The 17,936-nt window shown below is 32.8% G+C and overlaps 2 protein-coding genes across 2 annotated transcripts in view; one reads left to right on the plus strand and one right to left on the minus strand.

The window, feature by feature from the left end:
- The first annotated feature begins 233 nt into the window (after positions 1-233).
- LOC129744405 (lysyl oxidase homolog 2B-like) lies at positions 234-10,413 on the plus strand. The gene is made up of 6 exons (XM_055736913.1): positions 234-668; positions 8,247-8,393; positions 8,456-9,099; positions 9,167-9,312; positions 9,382-9,539; positions 9,874-10,413. Exons 1-6 carry the CDS (start codon positions 485-487, stop codon positions 10,089-10,091), a joined length of 1,497 nt encoding a protein of 498 aa, XP_055592888.1. The 5' UTR covers positions 234-484; the 3' UTR covers positions 10,092-10,413.
- Positions 10,158-17,936, minus strand: part of LOC129744394 (chloride channel protein 2-like) — an 88,468-nt gene continuing 80,689 nt past the window's right edge. The window contains 1 exon segment of the mRNA XM_055736903.1: positions 10,158-11,073. The gene's annotated coding sequence lies outside the window, so the exon portion shown is untranslated.

Raw genomic sequence — 17,936 nt, forward strand, 5'->3', positions numbered from 1 at the left:
GATCAATCAACATCAACAGCACCATATTCTGATGCTCGATTTGTGATAAACAATCCAATTTAGAAGGTGGTGGCCGATCGTTTTTTATTTTGGCGCGGGACAATTCACTAAGTTTTTTTTGTTTAAGTTTGATTTCTCAATCAGCTGATCAAAACAGGGACAGGAATGATGTCTGAAAATGAATGAAAAGCTGAAGGAATGAATGAAAGCATCAGTTACTCGGCAACAGTCGCTGGTTGTGGTTTGATCTCTTGGTTAGAATCTATCAGAAAGAAAGTGTCTTCTAGAATCGCTGATATCGCGTGTGACAAGATGCACGGATTGTAAAAATAGCCCGTTACGTGCGATTGCGGTGTGATTCAATTCATACTCATAAGCTTGGAATTAAGATGTTTGCGCGTTAGGGTGAATTTATTGAAAACTGAAAATCTAAAGTCTGTGTTAGCAAAGTAGTTCACAATACTCGAAGAAATTTAAACGAAAAATGCAGTGGAGATGGTTAATTTTGACGGTAGCCGCCCTTTGGTTTCCTTCAGTACAATCCCTGCAAGAATCGACCCTGGAAAAGTCACTCCTGCAGCGGGAACAGATGGTGAGAAAATACCTCAAGAAACTGAAGAAAGAGGAAGGTGCCATCAAGCTGGTCGGAGGTCGGGGAGATTTTGAAGGTAGGCTTTTTTTTATCGTTTGATCGTTTTTGATAATAAAAATTGAGAAGCAAATCTTCGTGTCCCATTAACAAACCCTTGAAACAACCATGAAGGTATGGATGTAGACTCAAGAACATAAACTCTTTCAAAATGATAGCATTGAAAAGGCCTCGCTTTGAAACTTCTACTAAAATTCAAATCTAAAAGCAAACAAATAGTTTTGATGCGCCAAATGCTCGAAATCATTTAATCATTAAGTTGATTATGCTTTTTTTAATTATAATCATGGGATAAAAAACACAGTTTAGAAGTTGTCATTTTTAGTCATCATGTCATCTTTGTCATTTTTGTCATTTTTGTCATTTTTGTCATTTTTATCATTTTTGTCATTTTTGTCATTTTTGTCATTTTTGTCATTTTTGTCATTTTTGTCATTTTTGTCATTTTTGTCATTTTTGTCATTTTTGTCATTTTTGTCATTTTTGTCATTTTTGTCATTTTTGTCATTTTTGTCATTTTTGTCATTTTTGTCATTTTTGTCATTTTTGTCATTTTTGTCATTTTTGTCATTTTTGTCATTTTTGTCATTTTTGTCATTTTTGTCATTTTTGTCATTTTTGTCATTTTTGTCATTTTTGTCATTTTTGTCATTTTTGTCATTTTTGTCATTTTTGTCATTTTTGTCATTTTTGTCATTTTTGTCATTTTTGTCATTTTTGTCATTTTTGTCATTTTTGTCATTTTTGTCATTTTTGTCATTTTTGTCATTTTTGTCATTTTTGTCATTTTTGTCATTTTTGTCATTTTTGTCATTTTTGTCATTTTTGTCATTTTTGTCATTTTTGTCATTTTTGTCATTTTTGTCATTTTTGTCATTTTTGTCATTTTTGTCATTTTTGTCATTTTTGTCATTTTTGTCATTTTTGTCATTTTTGTCATTTTTGTCATTTTTGTCATTTTTGTCATTTTTGTCATTTTTGTCATTTTTGTCATTTTTGTCATTTTTGTCATTTTTGTCATTTTTGTCATTTTTGTCATTTTTGTCATTTTTGTCATTTTTGTCATTTTTGTCATTTTTGTTATTTTTGTTATTTTTGTCATTTTTGTCATTTTTGTCATTTTTGTCATTTTTGTCATTTTTGTCATTTTTGTCATTTTTGTCATTTTTGTCATTTTTGTCATTTTTGTCATTTTTGTCATTTTTGTCATTTTTGTCATTTTTGTCATTTTTGTCATTTTTGTCATTTTTGTCATTTTTGTCATTTTTGTCATTTTTGTCATTTTTGTCATTTTTGTCATTTTTGTCATTTTTGTCATTTTTGTCATTTTTGTCATTTTTGTCATTTTTGTCATTTTTGTCATTTTTGTCATTTTTGTCATTTTTGTCATTTTTGTCATTTTTGTCATTTTTGTCATTTTTGTCATTTTTGTCATTTTTGTCATTTTTGTCATTTTTGTCATTTTTGTCATTTTTGTCATTTTTGTCATTTTTGTCATTTTTGTCATTTTTGTCATTTTTGTCATTTTTGTCATTTTTGTCATTTTTGTGGTTTTTGTCAATTCTGTCAATTTTGTCATTTTTGACATTTTTGTCATTTTTGTCATTTTTGTCATTTTTGTCATTTTTGTCATTTGTGTCAGTTCTGTCAGTTTAGTCATTTTTGTCATTTTTGTCATTTTTGTCATTTTTGTCATTTTTGTCATTTTTGTCATTTTTGTCATTTTTGTCATTTTTGTCATTTTTGTCATTTTTGTCATTTTTGTCATTTTTGTCATTTTTGTCATTTTTGTCATTTTTGTCATTTTTGTCATTTTTGTCATTTTTGTCATTTTTGTCATTTTTGTCATTTTTGTCATTTTTGTCATTTTTGTCATTTTTGTCATTTTTGTCATTTTTGTCATTTTTGTCATTTTTGTCATTTTTGTCATTTTTGTCATTTTTGTCATTTTTGTCATTTTTGTCATTTTTGTCATTTTTGTCATTTTTGTCATTTTTGTCATTTTTGTCATTTTTGTCATTTTTGTCATTTTTGTCATTTTTGTCATTTTTGTCATTTTTGTCATTTTTGTCATTTTTGTCATTTTTGTCATTTTTGTCATTTTTGTCATTTTTGTCATTTTTGTCATTTTTGTCATATTTGTCATTTTTGTCATTTTTGTCATTTTTGTCATTTTTGTCATTTTTGTCATTTTTGTCATTTTTGTCATTTTTGTCATTTTTGTCATTTTTGTCATTTTTGTCATTTTTGTCACTCTTTCAAAATTTTCAAACGATTGAAATAATCAAGTGTGTCAAAATTGTCAAAATTGTCAAAACTGTCAAAATTGTCAAAATTGTCAAAATTGTCAAAATTGTCAAAATTGTCAAAATTGTCAAAATTGTCAAAATTGTCAAAATTGTCAATATTGTGAAAATTGTCAAAATTGTCAAAATTGTCAAAATTGTCAAAATTGACAAAATTGTCAAAATTGTCAAAATTGTCAAAATTGTCAAAACTGTCAAAACTGTCAAAATTGTCAAAATTGTCAAAATTGTCAAAATTGTCAAAATTGTCAAAATTGTCAAAATTGTCAAAATTGTCAAAATTGTCAAAATTGTCAAAATTGTCAAAATTGTCAAAATTGTCAAAATTGTCAAAATTGTCAAAATTGTCAAAATTGTCAAAATTGTTAAAATTTGTCAAAATTGTCAAAATTGTCAAAATTGTCAAAATTGTCAAAATTGTCAAAATTGTCAAAATTGTCAAAATTGTCAAAATTGTCAAAATTGTCAAAATTGTCAAAATTGTCAAAATTGTCAAAATTGTCAAAATTGTCAAAATTGTCAAAATTGTCAAAATTGTCAAAATTGTCAAAATTGTCAAAATTGTCAAAATTGTCAAAATTGTAAAAATTGTCAAAATTGACAAAACTGTCAAAATTGTCAAAATTGTCAAAATTATCAAAATTGTCAAAATTGTCAAAATTGTCAAAATTGTCAAAATTGTCAAAATTGTCAAAATTGTCAAAATTGTCAAAATTGTCAAAATTGTCAAAATTGTCAAAATTGTCAAAATTGTCGAAATTGTCAAAATTGTCAAAATTGTCAAAATTGTCAAAATTGTCAAAATTGTCAAAATTGTCAAAATTGTCAAAATTGTTAAATTGACAAAATTTACAAAATTGTCAAAATTGTCAAAAATGTCAAAACTGTCAAAATTGTCTAAACTGTCGAAATTGGTAAAATTGTCAAATATGTCAATATTGTGACAATTGTCAAAAATGTCAAAATTGTCAAAATAGCCGTAATTATAAAAGTTATCAAAATTGTCAAAATTGATAAAATTGTCAAAATTTTCAAATAGATAAAAATGGTCAGAATTGTAAGATTTTCAAAATTGCCAAAATTGTCAAAATTGTCAAAATTCCAAAAATTGTCAAAATTGTGCAAATTGTAAAAATTGTAAGATTGTCAAAATTGTCAAAATTGTCAAAATTGTCAAAATTGTCAAAATTGTCAATATTGTCAAAATTGTCAAAATTGTCAAAATTGTCAAAATTGTCAAAATTGTCAAAATTGTCAAAATTGTCAAAATTGTCAAAATTGTCAAAATTGTCAAAATTGTCAAAATTGTCAAAATTGTCAAAATTGTCAAAATTGTCAAAAATGTCAAAATTGTCAAAATTGTCAAAATTGTCAAAATTGTCAAAATTGTCAAAATTGTCAAGATTGTCCAAAATTGTCAAAATTGTCAAAATTGTCAAAATTGTCAAAATTGTCAAAATTGTCAAAATTGTCAAAATTGTCAAAATTGTCAAAATTGTCAAAATTGTCAAAATTGTCAAAATTGTCAAAATTGTCAAAATTGTCAAAATTGTCAAAATTGTCAAAATTGTCAAAATTGTCAAAATTGTCAAAATTGTCAAAATTGTCAAAATTGTCAAAATTGTCAAAATTGTCAAAATTGTCAAAATTGTCAAAATTGTCAAAATTGTCAAAATTGTCAAAATTGTCAAAATTGTCAAAATTGTCAAAATTGTCAAAATTGCCAAAATTGTCAAAATTGTCAAAATTGTCAAAATTGTCATAATTGTCAAAATTGTCAAAATTGTCAAAATTGTCAAAATTGTCAAAATTGTCAAAATTGTCAAAATTGCCAAAATTGTCAAAATTGTCAAAATTGTCAAAATTGTCAAAATTGTCAAAATTGTCATAATTGTCAAAATTGTCAAAATTGTCAAAATTGTCAAAATTGTCAAAATTGTCAAAATTGTCAAAATTGTCAAAATTGTCAAAATTGTCAAAATTGTCAAAATTGTCAAAATTGTCAAAATTGTCAAAATTGTAAAAACTGTCAAAATTGTCAAAATTGTCAAAATTGTCAAAATTGTCAAAATTGTCAAAATTGTCAAAATTGTCAAAATTGTCAAAATTGTCAAAATTGTCAAAATTGTCAAAATTGTCAAAATTGTCAAAATTGTCAAAATTGTCAAAATTGTCAAAATTGTAAAAACTGTCAAAAATGTCAAAATTGTCAAAACTGTCAAAATTGTCAAAATTGTCAAAATTGTCAAAATTGTCAAAATTGTCAAAATTGTCAAAATTGTCAAAATTGTCAAAATTGTCAATATTGTGAAAATTGTCAAAATTGTCAAAATTGTCAAAATTGTCAAAATTGTCAAAATTGACAAAATTGTCAAAATTGTCAAAATTGTCAAAATTGTCAAAACTGTCAAAACTGTCAAAATTGTCAAAATTGTCAAAATTGTCAAAATTGTCAAAATTGTCAAAATTGTCAAAATTGTCAAAATTGTCAAAATTGTCAAAATTGTCAAAATTGTCAAAATTGTCAAAATTGTCAAAATTGTCAAAATTGTCAAAATTGTCAAAATTGTTAAAATTTGTCAAAATTGTCAAAATTGTCAAAATTGTCAAAATTGTCAAAATTGTCAAAATTGTCAAAATTGTCAAAATTGTCAAAATTGTCAAAATTGTCAAAATTGTCAAAATTGTCAAAATTGTCAAAATTGTCAAAATTGTCAAAATTGTCAAAATTGTCAAAATTGTCAAAATTGTCAAAATTGTCAAAATTGTCAAAATTGTCAAAATTGTCAAAATTGTAAAAATTGTCAAAATTGACAAAACTGTCAAAATTGTCAAAATTGTCAAAATTATCAAAATTGTCAAAATTGTCAAAATTGTCAAAATTGTCAAAATTGTCAAAATTGTCAAAATTGTCAAAATTGTCAAAATTGTCAAAATTGTCAAAATTGTCAAAATTGTCAAAATTGTCAAAATTGTCAAAATTGTCGAAATTGTCAAAATTGTCAAAATTGTCAAAATTGTCAAAATTGTCAAAATTGTCAAAATTGTCAAAATTGTCAAAATTGTCAAAATTGTTAAATTGACAAAATTTACAAAATTGTCAAAATTGTCAAAAATGTCAAAACTGTCAAAATTGTCTAAACTGTCGAAATTGGTAAAATTGTCAAATATGTCAATATTGTGACAATTGTCAAAAATGTCAAAATTGTCAAAATAGCCGTAATTATAAAAGTTATCAAAATTGTCAAAATTGATAAAATTGTCAAAATTTTCAAATAGATAAAAATGGTCAGAATTGTAAGATTTTCAAAATTGCCAAAATTGTCAAAATTGTCAAAATTCCAAAAATTGTCAAAATTGTGCAAATTGTAAAAATTGTAAGATTGTCAAAATTGTCAAAATTGTCAAAATTGTCAAAATTGTCAAAATTGTCAATATTGTCAAAATTGTCAAAATTGTCAAAATTGTCAAAATTGTCAAAATTGTCAAAATTGTCAAAATTGTCAAAATTGTCAAAATTGTCAAAATTGTCAAAATTGTCAAAATTGTCAAAAATGTCAAAATTGTCAAAATTGTCAAAATTGTCAAAATTGTCAAAATTGTCAAAATTGTCAAGATTGTCCAAAATTGTCAAAATTGTCAAAATTGTCAAAATTGTCAAAATTGTCAAAATTGTCAAAATTGTCAAAATTGTCAAAATTGTCAAAATTGTCAAAATTGTCAAAATTGTCAAAATTGTCAAAATTGTCAAAATTGTCAAAATTGTCAAAATTGTCAAAATTGTCAAAATTGTCAAAATTGTCAAAATTGTCAAAATTGTCAAAATTGTCAAAATTGTCAAAATTGTCAAAATTGTCAAAATTGTCAAAATTGCCAAAATTGTCAAAATTGTCAAAATTGTCAAAATTGTCATAATTGTCAAAATTGTCAAAATTGTCAAAATTGTCAAAATTGTCAAAATTGTCAAAATTGTCAAAATTGTCAAAATTGCCAAAATTGTCAAAATTGTCAAAATTGTCAAAATTGTCAAAATTGTCAAAATTGTCATAATTGTCAAAATTGTCAAAATTGTCAAAATTGTCAAAATTGTCAAAATTGTCAAAATTGTCAAAATTGTCAAAATTGTCAAAATTGTCAAAATTGTAAAAACTGTCAAAATTGTCAAAATTGTCAAAATTGTCAAAATTGTCAAAATTGTCAAAATTGTCAAAATTGTCAAAATTGTCAAAATTGTCAAAATTGTCAAAATTGTCAAAATTGTCAAAATTGTCAAAATTGTCAAAATTGTCAAAATTGTCAAAATTGTCAAAATTGTAAAAACTGTCAAAATTGTCAAAATTGTCAAAATTGTCAAAATTGTCAAAATTGCCAAAATTGTCAAAATTGTCAAAATTGTCAAAATTGTCAAAATTGTCAAAATTGTCAAATTGTCAAAATTGTCAAAATTGTCAAAATTGTCAAAATTGTCAAAATTGTCAAAATTGTCAAAATTGTCAAAATTGTCTAAATTGTGAAAATTGTTAAATTGTTAAATTATCAAAATTGTCAAAATTGTCAAAATTGTCAAAATTGTCAAAATTGTCAAAATTGTCAAAATTGTCAAAATTGTCAAAATTGTCAAAATTGCCAAAATTGTCAAAATTGTCAAAATTGTCAAAATTGTCATAATTGTCAAAATTGTCAAAATTGTCAAAATTGTCAAAATTGTCAAAATTGTCAAAATTGTCAAAATTGTCAAAATTGTCAAAATTGTCAAAATTGTCATAATTGTCAAAATTGTCAAAATTGTCAAAATTGTCAAAATTGTCAAAATTGTCAAAATTGTCAAAATTGTAAAAACTGTCAAAATTGTCAAAATTGTCAAAATTGTCAAAATTGTCAAAATTGTCAAAATTGTCAAAATTGTCAAAATTGTCAAAATTGTCAAAATTGTCAAAATTGTCAAATTGTCAAAATTGTCAAAATTGTCAAAATTGTCAAAATTGTCAAAATTGTCAAAATTGTCAAAATTGTCAAAATTGTCAAAATTGTCAAAATTGTCAAAATTGTCAAAATTGTCAAAATTGTGAAAATTGTTAAATTGTTAAATTATCAAAATTGTCAAAATTGTCGAAATTGTCAAAAAAAAAATTTTGTGACCATCCTGTTTAGAAATTGTAAAAGTAAAATTTCCGTTACCCATCGCACATTACGGATGATCGTAGGAGGCCACGCAGGTTTATCAATGTCCGTGTCTTAACTTTCTCTCCTTATTTTTACATTTTTTTTTTTTTCCTAATTGAATTTTGCAGGAAATGTGGAAATCTTCCACAGCGGCAGGTGGGGCGGCATATGCGACGACGAGTGGGACTCGAGTGAGGCGGAAGTGATCTGCCGGCAGCTAGGGTTCCCCGGTTTCGTCAAGGCAACCCACAGTGGCCACTTTGGCATGGCGAAACGTAAGTTGGTGAACATAATTGACTCTGAGATGTAATATGGAAAATTCTTCTAACTTTTTCAGGAAAATTTTGGATGGACAATCTGTTTTGTGGGGGGAAAGAGAAGGAAATATCGCAGTGCCATTTCGACGGTTGGGGTCACAATGACTGTGAACCGAGCGAGGCTGCCGGTGTGATTTGCAAGCAGGAAGTGGAACCGACTAGCACGGCCAAACCGGTTCCGGAAGTCTTCAAACCGAAGAAGGTTCGATTGCATCAGGAGTTGGACGTCCGGTTGGCCGGGGGACGTGTTCCTAGTGAGGGCCGGGTTGAGGTACGCCTGGGGCAGGATGGTCCCTGGGGTACAATTTGTGGAGATGGGTGGTCACTGTTGCAGGGAAATGTCGTCTGTAGACAGTTAGAGCTGGGCTATGCGAATGACGCCGTTCAGACTGATTTTTTCGGAGGGGCCAATATTAGTGAGGTGATTCTAAGTGGTACAGAATGTTACGGAAATGAGTCCAGCTTGGATGAATGCCTTCACCACGAGATGGGGTGGAACAGTGGCTGCAGTGAACGGGGGAACCACGTGGCTGCGGTGACTTGTGTCGAGAAAATGGCCGATTTGGCGTTCGACCACGTGGAGATGGAGCAATCGATGCATCTCGAGGACCGGTTGATGTATCTGCTGCAGTGCGCGATGGAGGAAAATTGTGTCGCTTCACAGGTTAGGAAAATTTTCACAAATCAGATGGAGTTGAACTGAGTAACATCTTTTTGGATATCCCAAACAGGCATACGACATCCAACGGGATAATCCAAACTGGCACCTGGAAACGCGTCGTTTGCTCAAATTTACGGCACGTGTTCTTAACACCGGCACAGCCGACTTCCGGCCCCATATTCCGAAACATCTTTGGGAGTGGCATTTGTGCCATATGTAAGTCATCTCATGATGGATTGGTACTTGAATTGTATTTTACTACCTTAATGTTTTCTGCTTCCATAGGCACTATCACAGTATGGAGGTGTTTGCGACCTTCGACATCTACAATGCGGCTGGCAGGAAAGTGGCCGAAGGTCACAAGGCATCCTTCTGCCTGGAGGATAATCAGTGTCTTCCCGGAACGGAACCGAAGTACGCCTGCGCCAACTACGGAGATCAAGGTACGCCTTAATTTATGCTATGTCTAGAGTCCAGTTAAAACGTTTCCCGATTCGGAAAAGCTTATAATTTTAAAAAAATACTCAGCTTCTATAGGAGTACAGATTTCACTCCTAAACTGTCACATCACTTCTCTCTCTTTTCCAATGCCTTCTTTGATTTTGCAATAACTTACATTTACGTTATTAATGAAGAGAATCACAACACTTATCATCGAGGGGCGATCCTACACTATGCTGTCAAACCGTTATTTTCACATACAAAAATTCCTAGAGAACGCCTTTATTTAGGCAATATTTGGTGATAGATTTTTAAGATTGATTTTTCTTTCTTCAGGAATTTCCGTCAACTGTGCGGACATCTACCGGTACAACATCGACTGCCAGTGGGTCGACATCAGCGAGCTGGAGTTCGGCCAGTACACGCTGAAGGTGGCCATCAATCCGGAGTTTAAGGTGCCGGAAATGAGCTTCGACAACAACGCGGCGACTTGCGAGCTGACCTACACCGAAACGTACGCCAGGGCCTACAACTGCCAAATGGAACGACCTTAACGTCTCAAGGGAATAAACATAACCAAATGGACTATTTCTTTCTGTATTCAAGTGAAAACATGGATGTAACTTTTTGAAACAGGATTTTTGTTTAAATATCGCTCTTTACTGTTTCGGTTTTTGCTAAATATAACAAGCATTGCTCTAGTTAGATTTAGAAAAAATAAACAAGTCTGTGAGAGGACCGTCCTGTGTTGGTCGGCTGCGATTTTCTTTTTTATTCCTCCCGGAGGTTCAGATATCCGATATCCGATATCCGCGAATGGTTAATAAATGTCTTTTATCGATCACGACCTCCTCGGGTGGGATCGTCGTGTGCGCCTAGCATTACCTACTTTAGAACTTTCTGTACAAGTGAATCGCCATTCTATGGCTAGAAAAAAAAACGAATGAATAATTTCTCATCGATGTGTTGTGGGTCCTGCTGACTGTACCGCTTGCGGTGGATGAACTAGTGATAACAAAACACAGATTTCTTTTTTCTTCATCCGGAAAAGGTAAACACAAGTGAACGTTACACACTTAAATATGTATCTTAATAGGGGACCCCTCGTCGGCGAACGCACATTCGTTAATCGAAGGCGCTCACTAGTATTCCTACTAACTTACTAATATTTGCAACACTACTTAGCAACTGGGGGGTCGACTTAATCTAAAAGAACTCTATACACAACAGGAAAGGCCCCATTTTGGATTCGCCCCCATCTGTAGTAAATCTAGAATCACAACTGCTGGATGATGTTACGGGTCTTCCTATTTTCAGCCATCCATCCACGATCGTTCTGGATAAAGTTTTCGGATTTTAATAGCATCAAGTGGAAGGATGGGGTTCGTTGAAATCTTTCGTTCCGCCTGGACTGCCGCCGTTTTTAGTTTAAATTTTCATTCGATCATTCGTCATATCTTTGCCGAATTTGTTCGATGCTGCGCGCTTGAAATGCTGCCAGTATGCTTCTGGTGAATACTCTTAACTTTTAAATATCTGGAAAAAAAGGAATAGCTCAGTTAGCGTATGTTGTAAGGTAGGTGTAGTTTTTTTCTGGAACTAAAGCATGAAGCGTATTTTTAGTGTTCAATCCGATTTCAATTTCATGATACATAAATGCTTTAACCAATGCCATTGCGAAACATCTAGTCTGATGAATTTAATCAATAGTGTATTTTTTTTACGACGTTATGAAAATGATCGGGAAATACGGTTATGAGTCAGCAGGAAAGTCAAGGCTTATACCAGATTTTTTAAATTTTTAATAAGTCAAAAACTAAGTGTAGTGCCCCGCAAATTTTTCTACGATATGAGGCAATGGGACAGGCAATTTTTGATGGACGATGAAACTTATGAAAAACCCTATTTCAAACGAATTTTAGCGATTTTAAAAGTTAAAAAAAAGAACTCTTGTACGTTCATATTGTAGCATTATAATTAAGTTCGTGAAGTTATTTTGTTCTGAGCGTGTCCTACCATAAGGGTAACAGTGTACCAAATAATGAGTGTTTAGAGTTTAGACTGTAAACGTCAAACGCACAATTCGTTCGCGTCGCAGAACCGAAACCAGCATGGATCGAACTCAGGAGCAGTATTGTCTAAAGGTGAGAAATAGCTGAAATTATGCTGTGGAACAGCATAACAAACTGACTTTCACAACACCCAACACAGATTGCCAAGGTGGACGGTGCCGATTGCGAGGACGACGCACAGCGGGCATAAAAAAAAACAAACAAGTGGGGTACAGAAGGTAATGCTAATGATATTTCTCCGAAAGATCTTTCTAAGCAAGTTGCACTTCACCACAGATAGTCCACAATGTCCGGAACAATTGCAGTACAGGAAATAGAGGGCAGAAAGAAAATATCCGCAACAACAAAGAACACGGAAGGGTGAGTGAACATTTTTATCAAGTAGGTTGCAGGACCCAGTTCAAAGACAGGTGCTTCTGGTTGCCAATTTTGTCATTCGATCAAAACAGTATAAGAGAAGATTGTGATAGAATTCATTTGCTACAAACCTCTAGAACATAAGTTTTTGCTCAAATGTAAGACACGAGGAATTCGGATTTCGCGATTTTTTTTGTAAAAATCATTTTCTCGCCCATCGTCACGTCCCGTCTGTTTTTTTGAATAACTTCGGAACCGCAGGTCGTAAAAAGACAAAAATAAGCTTGTTAGATAAAGAATTTGATCATTCAGAATATGTATAGTTTATAAGTGTTCGTTGACTAAAAAATTAGTGCGGTTTCACCTCTTCCGCAAAATCAGGATAAATCTATATATATAAAAATGAATTTCTGTCTGTCTGTCTGTCTGTCTGTCTGTCTGTCTGTCTGTCTGTCTGTCTGTTCCCTATAGACTCAGAAACTACTGAACCGATTTGCGTGAAACTTGGCAGGTGGGGGTATTGGAGGCCGGGGAAGGTTCCTATTATGGTTTAAGACCCCCCCCCTTACAGGACGGGGGAGGGGCCTCCCAAACAATAGACAATTTTTTGCATGACTCGAGAACCAATCAAGCAAATGGTATCAAATTTGGCATGGGGTGGTATTTGGGGACGGGGAATATTTCTATGAATATTAGGTACCCCTCCCTCCTCTCAGTGGGGTGATAGGAAGGAGGGAGGGGGACTACCTTACAATTTTTCATATAACTCGAAAACTAATCAAGATATTAGAACCAAATTTGGCATGGAAATGTATTTTGATACGAAAAATATTTCAATGATTATTTGGGACCCCTCCCTCTTTCCAGTAGAAAGGGGGAGGGGGCCTCTTTCATATTTTTACACATAACTCAAAAACTAATAAAGCAAATGGAACCATATTTGGCATGTGAGGGTATTTGGATAAGAGAAATGTTTCTATTATAAATTGAGGCGCCATCTTTTTTAGCGGAAAGATATAAAGGGGGAAAGGGGGGCTTCGATACAATTTTTTTGCATAACTCGAGAATTAATCGAGCAAATGAAACCAAATTTAGGCTCAAAAAGTATTTGAGTATGAAAAATATTTTTTTCTATGTGAAACCATTCCTTTCTTGCAGTAGGATGATAGAATTGTTAGCATAAGTTCTCAATTTATGCTAACGAAGTCAACAAATGGAAACAAATATGACATGGAAAAGTACTTGGTTACGAGATATGTTTCTACGATTGTTATAGACCCTTACGCTTTACAGTGTAGAGAGGAGAAGAATTTAATATAAGAGGATTTTTGGGAACGAAAAAAATGGGTATGATTATTAAAGATCACGACCTCCATTCAGCAGGAGGTGAAGGGAAGGACAGGGGAGGGGGCTCTCTTATCAGTTTTTTAGCATAAATCCAGAACATATCAAGCAAAAACAGCCATATTATTTTATAAGTAAGATTGTTTGCGTACGACTAATTTGAGACCCTCCAGACAAATTAACATTATAAGATCTTTAACACAAATTAGAGCAAGATTCAGAATATTAGTTTAAGTTATCTTTGTGTTGCAATTCGAAGCTCCAGCTGCAGCTCTCATTTTATAGCGGTTGCTTATGAATTATGTTATAATTTGATTTAAAATAATGCCAACAAACCAATAAAAATTTGAATAATTATTGAAAATATAATTTGATTTTGAAAGGTATAGCAAAGCACACCGGGTCAGCTAGTACAAAATAAAATAGGACACGTTGCACCACTGTTTTTGCCTCACAATCAATATCTTGAACTTTTCTAAAGAAAATTCTCTGCATAATTTCAGACATGTTAGTAGCCAATATGTAAGACATCAATATACTTAAGTGATAAAAATCCCAGAAAAACATTTTAATCAGTTTTATTTCATTAACACAAAAAAGTGGGCATGAGCTTGAGCTTGCTATCAACTACGGTCCATCTTCGGCCCCTCCTGGCCACTGACATGTTGTACTTCATGTTCGGTCCAAGATAATCAACATTGCACCACGAATCAAATGAAAAATTGCTGGGACAAAGCAACACAATCTCAATGTGCAGTTTTGAGAATCTTTTTCTTTAAAATGAACCAATAACGACGCCAGCCAAGTCCGTGTAGTCGAAAGAGGGAAAGAAAGTGCAGCACGTGTGATAATTTGTTTTGCAGAGACCGGATGTACGCCATCCCCCTAAAAATCTCACGCTTTTTCTTCACACATAGCATAATAAGTTTCTCGCAGAGAAATGCACTCAAACTAGCTGCATAACCATAACCTAGTATGTACCAGAACGAGATCAAATCGTCGTAGGACAGCTCACGAATTTCCATTTGCTCGATAGGGGATATCTCGGAAGGCACCGTTTTCCACTGACTGAGAATTCCGGCCTCGTTCAAACGTTCTCGAATAAGGAAAAATCGTTCACAGAAGAAACTCTTGCGGGAACATGAAATGCAATTTATCATCATACTCTAACTTTGTGGCAGCACATAGAAAATGCGAAATCCGTCGGAGTCGAGGTTATACAATCTTTCCTCGAAGTATTTACCCATTTCGAAGTCCAAAACCCAGGCACAGCTTGTCATTTTATACCAGAATTGATTCATGGGAACCATAACCATTTCGTTGGGGTAATTCTCAAAAAATTGTTGAATTGTGGTTTCCAGCGTCTCGAGCTGATGCAGACATATGGGAGTTTTAGAGTCCTTAAAATCCTGAAGTGTGTTCAAATGTGGCTCGTATGCACTGCTGAACATGAAACTAGTCAACATCGCCAAGTATGATTCGGTTAGTAAAAATGTCATAACAATGAGACCAAATGTGAAGAATCGCTCTATTTTGTTCATCGCATGATCTTGGACTGCTGCACCAAACGAAGTAGTTAAAATTAAATTTCTCGGTAAATGTTCTTGCAACAATTTGTTCAACACTGTAATCAGCATTAGCAAAATAGCCAAAAATATCCACAAATCTTTTGAAAACGGGTCGAGTAGATGTTTGAATATTGGCAAACGAAGCTTTTCCGGTATCATCAAACATGGATACGTAAAATAATTATCTACATATGTTTCCAGGGTTCCACCGATCATTGCAAAAATTGGAAAAATGTCCAGATGAAACTTGTCCGTATAATAGTTGGCATATGCTATTTCTTGCTTGACGATTTGCATCCAATTAACTGTGGCATTAATTTGACGGGAAAATACTTCTAAGAATTTGGGGAAAGGTCCCTCGATGCCATCTTCGGTGATTCGTATGATAGGAAACCATTCGAACGCAACAGTTTTGATCGTGTAACCTTGTACATCCTTCAGCGGATCCCGTGGAAGCTCCTGAAGAACCGCGTCAATGCTGGTACTTGATATTTCTTTATCCAGAAAACCATTGAAGGTATAATACGTGTTATTCTTCGAGGTATCGTTTAAAAATATCAGCACCCAATGAGAAATCCCGAATTCCGTAACGAACTCTCGAGTCCATGTCAGTGTAGAAGCTGGCAGTTCTTTACCAATGAAGAAAAAAAAGAAATATCAATAGCGATTCCAGGCTCGAGTTAAATAAAGTTGTTGTAGCATCGTTCTGGCCTTCCCCCAAGAGTTGACATCCGCTGTCACCAGAAGATAATGGCAAGGCTCCGGGGAGGTCCGAAAACCTACGGATGTTAGAACGTTCATCGGATATCCGGCTGAAATCGTATCATGCAAAATTGAAAGCTCTGCTTGTCGATTTTTGTTTGCTGTCATAAAGAAACAAATCTTCGCTGGAGATTTTTCAGCGGGTGACGTCAGTAGTGATAATAAATTGAAACAGTCACAGCTGTGTAACGCTATGATCAGTGTAAAAGTAAGCGCTTTAAGAAGCATCTTGGTAGCATGAAAATTTTGGAAACACTAACCGATGTTGTTTGTGAATGAACTTTAATCGAAATAGGTCATTATTACAAAGCACTACTCCTTTCCTGAAGCTCAAACTAATTACATTTTCGGACTTGAGGGACTATAAAAATGGTCCACCATTAGAAACAATTACAGCTCCCATGTTGTGTAAACATTTGCTATCGAAGTGGTCGTATGTGAAAGAATAATCGACAGGGTCTGGCAATTGAACTGCTACAAGTAAAATTTTGAAAATATAAGTTTTGTGGGAAAAACCATACAAACAGAATATTCTAAACAAAATACGTATCTATCGGGAACTAGTTATACAGAATGTTCTGCAGAAGTTTGTTTCGAGGGTCTTGAAATTTGAAGGTTAATTTTGAGCTCAACAAAGTCACGATCCAGGGATGCCAGGTGTTGAGTTTGATCACAAATTTGGTTGAATCTAAGCAATCGAAATATTTCCTTCAATTCAACAGATATAACAAACAAGGTTACGATCGACGAGCTGGAGATAGTCGAAGACTTTGGCCCCTCGCGCGTTAGGTGACGATAGTCGAGTTACCTCGGAGTCACCGCTAGTTTCGTCATCTTATTCCCTTATTACCTTACGTCTTAAACAACTGTTCTCTCCTTCTCATATTGGGTTTGTACCTTAACTCATTGACTGTACTGTTCTTCCCAGTGTTTGTAGCCGACTTCTTCACCAATTTCACTGCCCCTTTTAGGTGTTGATTTTTTTTTTTGTAATCCCTCAGGGGTTTGTATCTTAACTTATCTACTGTACTGCCCCTTTTATGAGTTTTTACCTTACTTCATCATAAATGGTACTGTCCTCTCAGGTGTTTGTACCTACATACTTGAAAAATCTACATTAGTCCTCACAGGGGTTTGTACCTTAACAATTCAATAAATGTACTACCCCTCCCAAGGTTTTGTATATACACTTTCATACTCCAAACTCAGGAGTTTGTACCTACACTTTAATCGTCTGTACTGTCCCTCTCAAGAATTTGTGTCCTCTGACTTCGAAAATTGTGCTGCCCCTCTCAGGGGTTTGTACCTTACACTTTGATCATATGCACTGCCCCTCACAAGGGTTTGTACATGGCGGTTTTTTCAACTGCACTACCCCTCTTGAGATTATTTAACTTATTATGTATTTGTATTTTTTCACATTTTTCATTGAAAGGACATATTTCTTGTTTAAAGGACTTAATTGTTAAAAAACTGCAGTTTTTTTTATTAGAATAAAATAATGTTTGTGAAGTCCATGTTTCAAAAGCATTAAAAAAATTGTATTCATGTCTTCAGCACACTTGGGAAAATAAATGACTTACACAAATTTTTGAACAAACTAAGTTCTGCAAATTTGTACATTATGTATATATTTTAAATCAACTTTGTAGAACATTGTTCAGCTCCATGTTGACGCGTCAGTGACTCTTGCAGTTGTTTGCTAATCAGCTTGATCGCAATTCTTCACATACATATCCATACAAACGTACAATTCTCTGTTATCTCAATTCAGTAACAAAAAAATGTCTCACGACTAATGATTCTATGGGGATTTCAAATATTGATATGATGGAGAGATTGGGCCTTGATGATTGAAAACTCACATCAATGTAAGGAACTTTGAAAAATTATATTGTATTATATTGTATTAAAATAAAATTATTTTTAAATCTCTTCTCGCGGGATTTGGCGGATTTGCTAGACTTTTTTTTTTACTACTACCACAAAGATTGTATTTGCCTGCTCAGCTCAGAGTTTTCATCAATTTGCTGCTACCAAGATGTTTTTCAAAATGCTCATTATCACAGTCGTCATTCTAAGAGGCAACTGTCATTGTTTCGATCTTTTCCCGAAACTGATTTCACGGATTGGAAAACGTCCGGGGAAGATTTGCTACATCCTGGCAGCAACCATTAACGAACATTCAGAACCATTTTCCGGTTTGTATGATGTTATTTCAGACGGATATCCGATGAACATTGCAACAACTGAAGGATTCCGGAACTCACCAGAACCATGCGATTATCTTCTGGTG

Source organism: Uranotaenia lowii, chromosome 1 (genome assembly GCF_029784155.1).
Source record: "Uranotaenia lowii strain MFRU-FL chromosome 1, ASM2978415v1, whole genome shotgun sequence".
NCBI classification, from domain to species: Eukaryota; Metazoa; Arthropoda; class Insecta; order Diptera; family Culicidae; genus Uranotaenia; species Uranotaenia lowii.

Coding starts and splice junctions, on each gene's coding strand:
- LOC129744405 (XM_055736913.1), top strand. CDS start 485: ATGCAGTGGAGATGGTTAATTTTGACGGTAGCCGCCCTTTGGTTTCCT. Junction 8,394..8,455: donor CCACTTTGGCATGGCGAAAC/GTAAGTTGGTGA, acceptor TAACTTTTTCAG/GAAAATTTTGGATGGACAAT. Junction 9,540..9,873: donor CGCCAACTACGGAGATCAAG/GTACGCCTTAAT, acceptor TTCTTTCTTCAG/GAATTTCCGTCAACTGTGCG.